Source organism: Hemicordylus capensis, chromosome 1 (genome assembly GCF_027244095.1).
Source record: "Hemicordylus capensis ecotype Gifberg chromosome 1, rHemCap1.1.pri, whole genome shotgun sequence".
Taxonomy (NCBI): Eukaryota; Metazoa; Chordata; class Lepidosauria; order Squamata; family Cordylidae; genus Hemicordylus; species Hemicordylus capensis.
Genome location: NC_069657.1, coordinates 43,523,904 through 43,538,940, shown reverse-complemented (window position 1 = coordinate 43,538,940; position 15,037 = coordinate 43,523,904). Strand labels below are relative to the sequence as shown.

General features: G+C 40.3%; 1 protein-coding gene across 1 annotated transcript in view; it reads right to left on the bottom strand.

The window, feature by feature from the left end:
- Window positions 1–6,963: 6,963 nt before the first annotated feature.
- The window catches only part of GTF2A1 (general transcription factor IIA subunit 1), a 33,119-nt gene continuing 25,045 nt past the window's right edge, over window positions 6,964–15,037 (bottom strand). Inside the window, exons 6-9 of the mRNA XM_053287679.1 lie at window positions 14,490–14,623; window positions 13,231–13,551; window positions 12,528–12,617; window positions 6,964–10,946 (exon numbers count right to left, since the gene is read on the bottom strand). Of these exons, the coding sequence (XP_053143654.1) occupies window positions 10,839–10,946; window positions 12,528–12,617; window positions 13,231–13,551; window positions 14,490–14,623 (653 nt within the window). The 3' untranslated portion in view covers window positions 6,964–10,838. The remainder of the gene's footprint in view (window positions 10,947–12,527; window positions 12,618–13,230; window positions 13,552–14,489; window positions 14,624–15,037) is intronic.

Below are 15,037 nucleotides of genomic sequence, written 5' to 3'. Positions count from 1 at the left end.
TACTATGGCTTTATGCTTTATTGGCTGTATTGTCTTTATTGTACATGTTTTAGCTTTACGGTAATTGTACACTACTCTGAGGGCAATTCTGAAGGGCAGCTAACACATTTACTAAACAAACAAAATTTAAAAATAAGGCCCTTCTAAAAGCTGAAACTTTTCAGATTCTGAAAAACCACAGTCTACATCCAAAGAATTCTATTATATCTGTGCTGCATGGACTCAGTCATTCATTCAGAACGAAAACACCGAGAAAATCCTCAAGCCTCAGTAACATAAGTGAAAGAAGAACCCTTGCTAAACCTCATTGTACTGCATTTAAGCACACACATTCATCACTATCTGGATAGTCCCCTTGAGAGCAATATGAAGTGTCAAGAAGACCTCATATGATCACAAGGCCAGGAAGATAAGTCATTCTTGAACTGACTAGAACATAATAGCAAATCCCTGGGATGATGCCTGAAAAACTAATCTGCCCAGTTTATATTTGAAGGAAGTGCATTGCAGGATTGTAGCCAGACTATTCTCCTTAAACCCCTTAACTAAGATGAGCCCTGTAGAAATTATCTTTGGACACAGCCACAGACTAACAGCTGCACTGACATTTCTGCGAGCCATTGACCATCTGAAAACTCTAGAAGGCAGCCACCCGTTTTCAATCAACTGCCAAGCAAAATAGTGGAAAAATGTTTGTAAGCTGAGATGATTCTGAGAGCCAGTATGGGAACGGTTGGAGTTTCTTGTATCTTCCAAAGGTTGGTTGCCTTGCAAAACACATTTGGTCATCTTTTGTATAATTAAATGCCTTATTCGGTTACAAAGTTGGAACCAGCCTTAACTTACATGGAAGCTGTGCAAGAAGTTCTAGAATATGACTTCTTCAGCTTTCAAAACAATTTTGCTAGGAAGAGAATGCTCTAAAATCCTATTGCTGAGGGCTGTCTGTCCCCAGCCCCAACCAGCAACTGCTATATGAGTATCAACATTCCTAAGCCATGATAGTTACTTCTTTGTGATCATGTGAAGCTGCTAAATGCACTCAGGGGTGCACCTAGGTAATTTTGGAGCCTGGAGGCCAACCCCCCGCTCCCCACTGAAAGTTAAGCACTATTGATGGGACCAACCATACTGGGCCAGATGGATCAAGGCCCTGTGTGCATTCAGTGGTGCTCTTACCCCTAGACTTCAGAACCAAAGTCCAGGGCCTCCACACCCTCTGCCCCCATCCCCCAAAACCTCTTTAGTCTGTCCTCCTGGGTGGTGTCACTGCTGGCCCGCACTGTGCCGGGCAGCCAAGTGTGATTATGACCTGTGCCAGGTGAATTCATAAGCTTACATTCTTGTGAGTTTAGTTGCTGTTTGTGCCATCAAAAACCCACGTGTTAAAAATACTGTTTGTGTCACGGGGTGTGTGTGTATTATATATACAGTAAATATACTGATTTAAAATGAAAACTAGCAAAAGAATCAACTATACATAAAATAAGGACTAACCATGGGAATCCTTTGCCCTCCAGAAAGGAATGAAGATACTGATCATTCACACAGTCAAAAACTGTGTTCTACCTGGGTTTGGTAGGTGTGTGCGCTCCCAGTTTTTGGTTGTGTGGAAGCAAGGTAGGAGGAAAACCTGGGTAGAAGTGATTGTGTGGAAGCAAAGTAGGAGGAAATGCTACCCAGGTTTTCCTCCTACCTTGCTTCCGCACAACCAAAAACTGGGAGCACACACAGCTCCCAAACCCGGGTAGAACACCGTTTTTGATTGTGCAAATGACCTTAATGTCTGAATAGGGCTTGTGTGTCTCACAAAGTCCTAATGCATCAGTTACTCCTTAGTTGGGGGACCCTTAGGGAGATAGTCATAGATGGTTCCAGAGGAAAGAGGAAACTGCCAAAAATTGTTTCTCGCCCAACAGAAAAGCCAGGCATTTCAGCAGAGGGTTGATTTATATTTTGGCAACTATGTCCTGTCATATAATGGCAGCATTAACAACTTACTTATGTCCCCTCTTGCTACTTACTGGCTTGTTAGAGGCAGTCTTTGATATATTATAAACTTGAATGGCATCAGTTTCATGCATCTTCACTACAGTAATAATTATGTACATTGCTCCATGCAAAACTTACTCATTGTGCCTTAGTCATGTTTACTCATTTATTGCACCCCAAATCAGATAAAATACATGTGATATCCAGGTATGAAATCACATTCCACATTTTGCATTAATATCCAATATGTATTGTACAGGTCCTTAACTTTAATCTGCCACTAAAAAGATACATATATAAACATTTGAAAACATGGGTGTGTGTTCAATTTCATGGCTGTTGTTTCCTCCATCTCCATGACAGATGTACATGTTAATTGATATAAACAGTGAATTCCAGTTTCTCCCCCCCTAGATTTGTGGCTGGGGATGATGGGAGTTGTAGTTCAACAACATCTGGAGGGGCAGGTTTACCCAACCTTGCCCTGCCCTAAATGCTTAAAAGGTACCCTGAATATAAAATGGCTATTTTGCTTAGCTGTGTTCGAACAGCTCCAGTAAGTTCACCCGGGTGCAGCTGACTGATATTTCTGCAAACTGTCGCCACCAATTGCAAATGTAAGGCCTAACGTACTTCCTCAAATTCCATAGAATATCAAACATTCAACATCTGTTGTGCTCTTAGATTTAAAAAAGAAAAAAATTAGTTCCTGCTTTCCATCTTCTTCTGGGACTTTTCCCCCACCCCACGCCCACCATCCACTTTTTTTTTTTTTTTTTTGCACTTTTGCTGCCATCTAGGGGAGATGGTTGTAAATTAACAGGTAACATGAACTGTGATGTAGGAAATTGTAATTAAAAGCCAAATAAATTAACACAGCAAAGCTAGGAAGACAGTGTTATCACCAATTACACATTGTAGCTGAATTGTCATTGTGTTTCTCTTTTATACCTTTAAGCTTTTAGTTTAACATGTTTTCTGCTGAAGTTGGGATAAAAGGTAAACCAAATACGCTGAAGCTTGATGGTCATGATTTGGCAGGGGGGAAAACCAGTCATGTGGCATCAGAAACTTAACACATTTATTGAAGAATAAGCTTATGTGAACTAGAGCCCATATCTCAGGGTGTCACCCCGTTAGCAGATATTTACTTGCCTAAAGAGGTGGAGGGAGGAGGGAAATATACACAATGGGGCCAAAAAGTTATCGAAACCTGTTTTGAAACCATCCAGTTTGTTGGCTGTCGCCATATCTTGTGGCAAAGAATTCCACAAGTTGATTATGCATTGTGTGAAAAAGTACTTCGGTTTGTTTGTGCTAGATTTCCTGGCAATCAATTTCATGGGATGACCCCTGGTTCTAGTGTTATGTGAGAGGGGGAAGAATTTCTCTCTATCCACTTTCTCCACTCCATGCATGATTTTATAGACCTCTATCATGTCTCCCTGTAGCTGTCTTTTTTCTAAACAAAAAAGCCCCAGGGTGTTGTAGCCTTGCCTCATAAGTCAATCAAGTTTGCGGGATGATCCCTGGTTCTAGTGTTATGTGAGAAGGAGAAGAATTTCTCTCTATCCACTTTCTCCACCTCTTATCATGTCTCTTAGCAATCATCTTTTTTCTAAACTAAATAGCCCCAGGGGTTGTAGCCTTGCCTCATAAGAAAGGTGCTCTAGGCCCCGATCATCTTGGTTGCCGTCTTCTGCACCTTTTCCAGTTCTACAATGTCCAGTTTTAGATGTGGTGACCAGAATTGTATGCAGTACTCCAGGTGTGGTCACACCATCATTATGTATAAGGGCATTATAATATGAGTTTATTTTCGATCCCCTTCCTAATGATCCCTAGCATGGAATTGGCCTTTTCCACAGCTACCGCACATTGAGTTGAGACTTCAGCAAGCTGTGCACCACAACCCCAAGATCCCTCTCCTGGTCAGTAACCGACAGCTCAGATCCTATCGGCATATACTTGAAGTTGGGATTTTCGTCCCAGTGTGCATCACTTTACACTTGCCAACATTGAACTGCATTTGCCATTTTGTCACCCACTCACCCAATTTGGAGAGATCCTTTTGGAGCTCCTCACAATCCATTTTGGATTTCACTACCCAAAAGAGTTTGGTATCATCTGCAAATGTGGCCAATTTGCTGCTTACCCCTGCTTCTAGGTCATTTATGAATAAATTAAAAAGCACCAGTCCCAGTACAGATCCCTGGGGGACCCCACTTCTTACTTCCCTCCATTGTGAAAACTCTGTTTATACCTACCCTTTGTATTCTGTCTTTTAACCAGTTAGCAATCCACACATGACTGCTAGGTTTCCTTGGGAGTCTTTGATGAGGCACTTTGTCAAAAGCTTTTTGGAAGCCTAGGTATACTCTGTCAACTGGATCACCTTGATCCACATACTTGTTGTCACTCTCAAATAACTCCAAAAGGTTTGTGAGGCAAGATTTACCTTTGCAGAAGCCATGCTGGTTCTCTCACAGCAGGGCCTGTTGTTCTATGAGCTTTACAATTACTTTTGGACTCTTGGATGGATGCCACCCCCACAAAATCCACAAAATGAGGGGGGGATCTCACCAAACCACAGATTCTCAGATCACAGATGGTGAGACTAGCCATGATTTCCTGGTCAGATACTCAAATCCACAATTGGGAAACCCGCGATTGGTGAGGGACAACTGCATTATCTTGTTGCAGTCTTGTCAGCCTTATCAGGAAAGTACAGTAGTAGCATCCCCATATTGCAGCTGGGGTTGATAAGAGTGGCTTGCCTAAGGCCACATAGTGGCTCATATACCATGCGACTACTAGAGAGAGGCAGGGAGGCTCCCTGCCTACTAAAGCGTGCATATACAAGGTTGCTTACCTGTAACTTAAGATCTGGAAGTGATCCGTTGTAGTAATAGGGTATGGGTTCTGTGCCTGCGCAGGGACCTCACAGGCTGATTGATTAGCTCCTCGTGACACCCCTCCCCACCTGCACATGCCGTGCTAAGTCATTAAAAAAGGCAGTTGGGGCGTCCAGTTTCCAGTTTCTCGCAGACCGCCCAAGATGACGATCCACAAGATGAACTGTAATGCTGCCATCTTCCAAGTAGTACTGCAGAGGGGATGGCTGGGAGGGGCTTATGACTACAACGGATCACTTCCAGATCTTAAATTACAGGTAAGCAACCTGTATATCTGGATCGTGATCCGTTGTGGTCATAAGGAATGGGTGATTAGCTAGCTTCCCCTCTTGGAGAGGGTGCAGTAAACCCTAGCTCACCTAACACCCTTTCTAGCACATTCCTCCCGAAATCTGCCTCCTTCGCCATTCTCAACTCCACTGGGTGAGTTTCCAGGACCTGTGGAACATGCTTGAGGCATGGTATCAAGCTTTTTTTTTATAGAAAAGAAAAATGAATGGCATGGCAAAGAGAAGTTTTGGCCTGTTCAATACTCTTAAATAGCTTAAAGAAAGTATGATTCAAGTGTGGTGGAAATTGAATCAGGGGGATGTATGCTATGAGATTAAACAAGGATGCTTCAAAAAGGTCACATTTTCCCTTTCGATTCTCCAGAAATACACCACCACCACCCCATATTTCTGGAAACAGCTCTACAGTATTATGTGACACAGTAGAAGGCCTCAGAGAAAACTCTATTCCCACTCCACCCCTAGTAATACCTGAACAGCACTAAATAGGTTCTGATCCAGGCTGAGCCCTGAACAAAAGCACTCCTCTTAGAGACTGGGGATATACTGCAACATGTGGAGACCCCACTTGCTCCCTCTATTAGCAAATTCAGGTGGTTGACTACCCATCACTTCAGAAGCAAATATTGCCACCCAAGACCAATGCAATGGTTTATACATATTAGAGAAGTTCTCTAGGTATGAACATGTTCATTTGTAAGTTTCCCCAAACTAAGATGTTGGCAAGTCAATCCCAAAAGGAGACTCTTTTTAGAAATCTTCCAAATCTTGATCATAGAAATTGCTCTGCTTTTCCCTTCACAAGCCCAGCTAAAACAAAAATTCTGTCTCTATATGGAAGAGGCACTGGGAATCAAACACAACTCCCCACATATTCCCACAGCAGAGCATGGTATCACCACAAGAAACTATTCATACAAAGTACATTGACCTGCTGACAGCAAAGGCTTGGAGGATGGTCCACTAAAATTGGCTATTCATATTTTATGAATAACCATATGGATTCAAGACAATGTAAAAATATTACCCTTCTTGAGAGTTTCAGTAATAACCTGCTAGCAATGTATCTTTTTCTTCATGTCAGCAAGTCAGTGCATTGATAGGATGAACAATGGAGTACTTCCTCCACAGAAAACAATTATCTTTTCTCATAGAAATCTAAAGCATTTGTGTGAAGGCCCATGGGATCCACCCTTCTTTGATTAGCAATAGCAATAGCAATAGCACTTACATTTATATACCGCTCTATAGCCGGAGCTCTCTAAGCGGTTTACAATGATTTAGCATATTGCCCCCAACATTCTGGGCACTCATTTTACCGACCTCGGAAGGATGGAAGGCTGAGTCAACCTTGAGCCCCTGGTCACGATCGAACTTGTAACCTTCTGGTTACAGGGCGGCAGTTTTACCACTGCGCCACCAGGGGCTCCTATTTCCTCTTGAACCTTTCTATAGGAGTTTTCAAAGTGCGTATTGAATGCACTATTTGTGGCAGGTAATTTAGGTATTTCACTGTGAAGATCCTCAGCATGAATGTCACTCAATGTGGCGACTGAGTAAAAGCAATCAGAACTTACCCTTGTGTTTGTTTCTCTCACAGTTGAATATATAGTAGTTTTATTCCCTGCATTTGAACCTTTGTGCTGACCTTTCACTACCTGAGACATTTCAGAATCTCAGCACCTGGTACTGTTATAATAAACTGAACACAACTGTATTACACATAAGTATTTTAATACACAAAATAGTAAATAAAAGTGGCAAGCTTATTTTAAATAACATCTTTAATTAAAGTTTTTGCAAAGGCAAAATATTAAACTTAAAATAGGTCTTAGTACATCAAAATACTAAGTTTTGTAATTGTATTCCAAGCATGGCCTTTGAACACATCCTGTACATCCCAGGAAGAGCATCCTTGATCTTCAATTGTACAGACTGAATTTTACAAACATAATAAATATATTTATCCCCTTACACATAACAGTATATGTACAACAGCAGTTGACAATAGTAGCTCAGAACAGCAACTAAGGATATTTCCCACTCCCCTAAGTTGTATTGGTAGTCTAGGCATGCAGGAGCAAATGAATGTGTGATGTTCCCACATGTGGCTAGCCTGCATTTGTTCTTCCACTAAAAAAAACCCAACTCTTGCTTTGTTAACATCCAAATAAAAACAAGGCAAACAGTCCTTGTCATAGGCAATCAAAAGACTTGATTTTGCAATGTTCCTAAGAATGCAGAAAGACAGAGCACCCAAGAGGTTTGGAAAATACGAAACTTGTGAGCCATACCTGATCAACTGCATTTAAGGCAGAACAAGCAAGGTTAGGTGCCCTGAACTCCAACAAACCAAAATTTTGCCAAGGTTTTCAAAACCATGCCAAAAGAGAACACTTTTTTTTCCAGTAGAAGAACGGGGATTTTATAAGAAACAGGTAAAAAGGCGATTTTATCACACACTGGAGTAACAGAGTTTTATCCAGCACTAATCAGACAGGGACGTTATTGCTGTATGATGTGGATAGATGAGAAATGAAAAACCCAGCAGAGCCAACACTCTTTTTCCTACAATCTGTTCATATCAATGTTGCATGTTCTTTGCTTTTTCTAGCAACTGTGCTCCAATCACAAGTTCCATCCCTTGAGAAGACAGCTAACACAATATTTGTATTTATTTATGAAATCATGATCCATTTCCAGGGAGATGACTGAAGACAAAAAGCAAGTTGTGATAAAGGAACAAGGGAGATGGAAACTTGGTGTGCCACTAGACAGATAGGGGAAAACATTTTACATATTAAAATTTAAATAGTCCAATATAAAGATATTTGTGACAGTATCTCTAAAACCTCCTTAAAAGACAACTTTTAATGTAGGTGTTTCAAATGATTGCACATACTAGAAAGCCAATAAAATTAGATTCAGAATGTTAAGTTACAGTTGAAGCTCTGCAGGAAATCTATTCCCAAGCAAATCCAACAGGCCTAGATACCATGTCAACACAAAGCAGGAATATCTGAAGACTGCAAAGGCACAAGACTCTCACCTTTATGTAATTATTCTGTAAATCTCCTATTTGCCTGATTAAAGCATTAACAAGTTGTCTTCTCCATATTCCCACAAATTAAAAGGTGCTCCTGTTATCTGTGCAAATCTAAACATAAGCCCTTCTTGCAAACCGTTAATTGCTTCAAAAGTAAGTATACTGAACTATTTAAAATGAAAACTAAAATTAAGCAAAAGAATCAACTATACATAAGATAAGGACTAACCATGGGAATCCCTTGCGCTCCAGAAAGGAATGATGATTTCAGCAGAAACCTAACAAAATGGTCTGTTCAATTACAATGTTAAAACATGATTAAAAGTTCAAGTACAACAATAAGAGTAAGCAAACTACATCCTTACAGCAAGCTGCTACAATAAAATGAAATTAAAACATGCTTTTTTGATTTAAAAAGGAACACTTGATGAAGCAAGTAAGAGCACAAGTTTGGTATGTTTGACTGGCTTTCAGAAGAACTTCACAGATCCTTTTGTTAAACACACCCTCATAAACCAAAGCATACCCTTAACTAATCTGCAAGACACCATGCCTGCTTTCAGACAAGACCTATCTAAGTCATTTTTAAAGCTGTGGTATCCTTTAAAATAAATTAAAAGGCTAGAGACAAGCAGCTATTCAGTGCCTATGATGTACACAATGCAAGATCATTTGTACAGTATCTGGGTTCCAGTAATGAATAGTAAACTGTAACCTATTTGGGGTTCACAGTGCTGTATTCTGGGATTGGTTTAAGTCTGCACGAAGTCATATTATAAAGGCTAAAATTTATTGTGAACAAGCCACGAGATACAGAAAGATGCGAGGGGAAATGGCAGTTGACCTCAATGTAATCACATAATCTTGACATATTAAGTAGTGGTATATTAAAAACCTACATTGTTTTACACAGTGGGAATAAACTACTTACACGCTGAAGTTACCTTCAAGTCCAGAACCAAAGCTGTACTCAAAAGGAATTGCTGTTACAGTGGGCAATGAAGAGGACTTGAAAAGGTGGGGGGGGGCAGGAGCAATGTCTTTATGGTACAAGAATTCAGATACCTCACACTATACAATAGAATTGACAGATATGGCCAGCTTTAGCAACACCCTGGGGTGTAGAAAAACCTAATTGCTCATTGCAATGTACAATGGATTTCCTGCAAGCAGACAACCGAGGCATTTGAACTGAAATGCAGGGGGGTGGGGAGAAGTGGGGCGGGGGGGGGGGAATAGAATTAGTACATAGTGCTGATTAAATGCACTGGAAATTTTGTTTAAAAAAAAATACTCAAGTTTCATTTTCCTCAAGAACATAGTATTAGAAATGGGGCAAGGAGGTATGTGCTACTATCCTTCTCCCCATTTGTTAGCTCACCCTTCTCTGGCTTTTCTTCATTGCTCTCCAGGTAGTTAGTGTGTGTTCTACATTCCTACCTTGTAACTGTAAACCATCTGAAAGCACATGTCTTCCTCAACACAGCCAAATGTTAAGGCCCCCACCAGTCTAATTGTGAAGAGGGTCTGCATTCCTGGAATTCTGATTTCCAAAGACCCTTACCACAATCACAGAGAAAGACATTTGCCTTCAGCAGTAACCTTTTGCCATTTATTGCAATTATTACTAGTTGAATTACTAGAGCTAGTATGTTTTTAAAGTCATTATGATTTTTTTTTTAGTTACTCAAAGGAAACTGGAAGCTCTTTCAATGGGTATACCCTTTCCCAAAGTGCATAGTCACCTGGAACTTTTGAACTGGTTGCCAGCAATGCACGCTCACTCAGCAATAGGAATACAAATTCATTTCGGTTGAGGAATTCTCTTCTTAAAGATTGGTTTCTGACTAGCAATAATTCAGCACACAAAGAGACCACAAACTTTGTTCAATCTTTCTTTAGATGACCTTTTGCAAGAGAGCAGGGAGGTGGATTAGAATCATGCAGTTTCCATCTGTAGGTCCTTAAAAGAACATCTGTTTGAATGCAAGATTCGGAATTATTAAATTCAAATTGTCTTTAAAATACAAATGAGATCTTTTGGTACCAAGATCAAAGTGTGTACAAAAGGCCTAAAACTATAGATAAAATTATGCATGACCCAGCACAAGAGATTTAAAAATAGTTATACTCTTACAAGGTAATTAGGACTCAACACCTTCAGTCTTTACCATTTGGTTAGAAACCTGCACACAAAGTTCTCACCAACCCCACTCCCAGAGGGAATGATTCAGCACAATTTATACACAAAGACACGCTAAGCTTTTCCATATTACTGTTACCAACAAAAGAAGAGTTCCTTCAAATCAGTGGAAGGGGAGATTAAGTCTTACATGCTAGTTACCTTTATCTATAGGTAGAAGTGGTTAATTAAGGTATTAATACGAAACCAGCTTTCAGGCATAGCTAGCTGCACCAATGCCTCAGCTTTCCCATTTGAAGTAGTGTCTACATTGCCATGCTATCTTTGTTCTAGTAGTCTCGGTTCTACTGTTCCATTCTGGTGTGCAGATACAGATTTCTGTTGAAGTATATGTCCAAGTCTCAACCTTTCCTCTTTCAGTTTTGCTTTGAGTTTGTTTTGTGTAAGGAGCTTCACCATTCTGCATCTCCAATGGCTTTGGAAAATACGTAATCTCTTCCATTAAGGTTCATAATGCCATCTTTGAGGTGAAATTTCCACTTGTTCTTACTTCTGTGAATCTGGGGGTGGGGGGTGGGGGGGAAGAAGGCCAACGTTGAAGAGAGAAATTCCAGATTTCACTTAAACACTATATATTTGCTATGGCCTGGATATAACTGAAAACCAATGGCTGATCTGTCATTTCCTTTAAATCTCTCCTCAGAACTCACTTTTTCCATGAAGCCTTTGGCACAACCGCCTGGTTTCCTTATTGTTCTGTAACTAATCTTAACTAGATTTACATGAAATACAGAGAAACCGTAATTTTCCTGACTATTTGGGAGGGAGGCCATTCCAGATCAGGCAACTGTCCAGAAAACTGAGGCAAAAAGCAAATGAATTGTGAGAAAACTTCACAGAAGTTGCTAAAACAACCTAAAATAAGTTTTCACAACACAAACGCAGCTTCTGGGACATGGAGAGTGATAGAACAAAAAGGTTTGCACACTACCACACAACACACTTTGTGACACAGAAAGTGATTTTTTCTGTGTGAAGTCACACTGCATATGCCTGGGACAGTGGTCAAGGGCAGAATGTGGAAGCTAGATGGCCAAACTTCCAGATCCACAACTACTGTCTGGGAAATCTGGAATATTAGGGTTTTGAAAAATCAGGGTTTTTCTGTAATCTCACACACTTCTTCAGTATTCTCCTGAAGCTGCCTCCTCTGCAGTCTTTATGTAACTATGAACCTTTGGGACAGGGATCTATCTTCTCTCTTTACATAAAGTGGCACATGGACAGTGTGATATGAATAGTACTACTGCCTGAGCTAGTCTGACACAGAATTGTTCCCCCTCCAAAAAGGTACTAACCAACATACTGAGTAGGATTTTTTTTAACATTTTACAGAAATGGTCATTTAGTATCAAAACCCAACTACTTTCCTTACATGTGTAATAAGCTATTAATAGGGCTGTCACCTGAGTAAAGAAATCACTACTAAACAATATAAGTTTTGATAAATTGTTTGCATACATTTGCACATGAATCCTCTAGCAGCATCCTTTAGCAACACCTTTACATTAGCAAAAGTGTTACGCTAATGCAACAACAGTCTGGATCCTGCTCTGTTTATCTTTGCTGTTAGTAAATAAAAGAAGAGCAGGATCCAGATAATGCTGCGCTTGTATAACACTGTTTCGCTAGCATAGGGTATTGCCAAAGGATGCTGCATGAGGAAAGTAACCTTTGTTTCACACTAGTCCTTGTGCTAGTGGAAGATGTTGTGCTAGCTCTTTACATTACAGAAATGGCACCTGCTTCTTCTAAGATGGTCCCTGCCATCTGCATTTTTAATGAGTACTTCTATTAAAAATACTAACTTTTTAAAAGATTGCACTGTCCACCTAATTCAGGGCAATTTTTAGTTGACAGCAGTTGTTAATTGATTTAACTGGTTAACTGACTAAATATTGCAACTCTAATGATCAGCAAGTTGCATTGACAAACAAGAGCCCTATCTCATTGATTATATAAAGGTATGTTTATTGATTTCCCGTTTCACTCAAAACTTTGCTGTGGTTTTTGCAGTGCAGGTGCTGAAACAGGACCGGAGACAACACAGGTTTTCAGTATATTACTAGTAAGATGATTACCTTGTCATACTGGCACACAACAACATTCTCAGTGTCAAACAGTTCCTGTCCTTCTTCATCACTCACATCATCTCCACTATTGAGAGGCTCCTAGAAAAGATTATTATAATCCAATGACCCAATCTATTACAAATAATATGCTCATATACAATTCAAAGATGAGGCTGTAGCTCATCTGGAAGAGCACATTTTTTTGCATGCACAAGGATCCAGGTTTAATCTCTGCTATCTCCAGGGAGGGTGGGGGAAGACCCCTGTCTGAAACCCTGGAAAGTGGCTGTTAGTCAGTATAACCAATATCGAGGTTGATGAACTGATGGTCTGACTCAGTATAAGACAGCTTTCTATGCAACTCCTTTGTCATGTCTACACAGCTGGTTCGTGTAAGACCCCAAAAATAACTTAGGTGAAGAAAGCTTGCAAGTCCCTGGAAGACAGAAATATTTGCATCTGGAAATGCTATAAGGACATTCTGAGCCCATGGGATAGAAAAGGATGTAAAAGTTACTTAAAATAATAAAAAAAATGTTTCTTTCTTCCCCACTCAAGCCCTCCTGTTTCGCCAATCAAATAATCAAAACCTATGCAAGTAACAAAACCTTCTCCTATGCGATGACCAAGTCAGCTAGAGTTCACCTAAAGGGTGTATATAGTGGCAGGGACTGCACAGGAGTATAGCAAGCATACACTCATCAGAATTTACCTCCTCAACCTGGCCATCTTCTCCTCCATCCTTTTCTTTGTCCTCTTCCTCCTCCTCATCATAATCCTCTTCTTCTTCCTCATCTTCCTCAGATGATGTGTCACCCGCTCCATCTACCTGCAGCACTAAAGGTGGCTGTGGTTGTGCTGGTTGTTGCTGAGGTTGCTGCTGACTTGCTGCAGAAATCTGTGCTTGTGCTGGTGTAGGCGCAGCCACTGTTGTGGGTATTACCTGTGTTTTGTTTCCTGTAAATAGGATCTGCTGGGGCTGAATAATCACACCCGTTTGCTGAGAAATCCCTCCAGGAATGGGAGCCAAAACCTAGCAGTGCGCCAAATAAAAAATTAAAAACACACACACACACACAATGTATTCTAATACATTCATTTGAACATCAGCTTTTCACTTGGTACAGGTTTTATCCAATCTTATATTAACTTGTATCTTGCAATTAGGAAAAAAACAAACCAATTTCTACTTTTTGTTATCAGTACTTGTATACATATAGATTAGCATACAAGAAAGCCTACTTTGCTTTTACATGCTAGCACAAATCACATTTCTTGTACCTGCTGCTGGATGGGGCTACGAAGGTAAAAGGAATCATACTGCCTAGAACACCTCCCAAAGTTGCAATGCTGCTGCTGCAACAGGTTCTCTAGCCAGTATGTCAGCTATTTGTCTAGAACATTCTAGTCAGCAGCAGCAGACTCACTCCACCCCACCTGCCACGACACTCCAAGCCAGGTTGGTGAGGCGGGGGGAGAAGAGGGAACAAATGGAGACGTTTCAGTGGCTATTTGTGCTCAGCACCCAGAGCAGTTTCCTATCACACTTGCAATTTCAGATATGCCGAAGTGTGACAGAAGTGAATGACTTGACAGTATTAGTATATACATAGCTTTGAAAACTCATACAATTAAGTAGCAAGTTACTCTTGCGTATTTATTCAACCTTAAAATTTTCATCAGGTTTTAACTTTTTAAATGCCCTTAACTTGCAACTTCACTCAAGCCCATTCAAGTTTGCCAGTCTTCACAGCAATGAGACATTACCCGTATTCCATAACTTTAAATCTCTCTCCCCACAAGCATCCCCTTTCCCCTTTGCTCTTCCATTGTTGCAATAAACAGTAGCATTATCTGTTAAGCAAACTAGAAATCCACACTGATCTTGCTGTATAAAGATATCTCACAGTAAAATGCACTTGCAGTTTTAGTTTCTTAAAAGATCCTTTTTACTTAACCCAATCATCTTACTTGCTGAATAACAGGAGACTGTACCCCACCAGGTTGCATCTGTGGTATAACCTGTTGCTGTAGAACCACTTGCTGCTGTGGCTGAATTATATACTGAGCTCCATTGGCAGTTCTAACCACCTGTAGGATTTGGCCTGTAACAAAACAAGATTGAATATTATGAATATTACAGTTAATGATTTGTGACTTTCTCTTGTCTAAAAGTCAGTTAGTGGTTCATGTCCAGCACACGTAGAAGCCAAATTGTTTTTAAGACAAGCCAAGAAAATATAAACCACCAAATATATAAAATAATCATAAAGTTATATAAAATAATTGCTAAATAGGTTGATTGTTAAGCTTTCTGTTACCTTGCTAATTTCCCATCAATGAACTGCCTTGCTTGACTAGACAAAGAGTCTAGTTGAGGAGGAGAACTGGACTTGTGGTAGCAAACATGAATTGTCCCCTTTGCTAAGCAGAGTCTATCCTGGTTTGCACCTGAATGGGAGACTACATGTGAGCACTGTAAGATATTCCCCTTAGGGGATGAGGCCACTCTGGGAAGA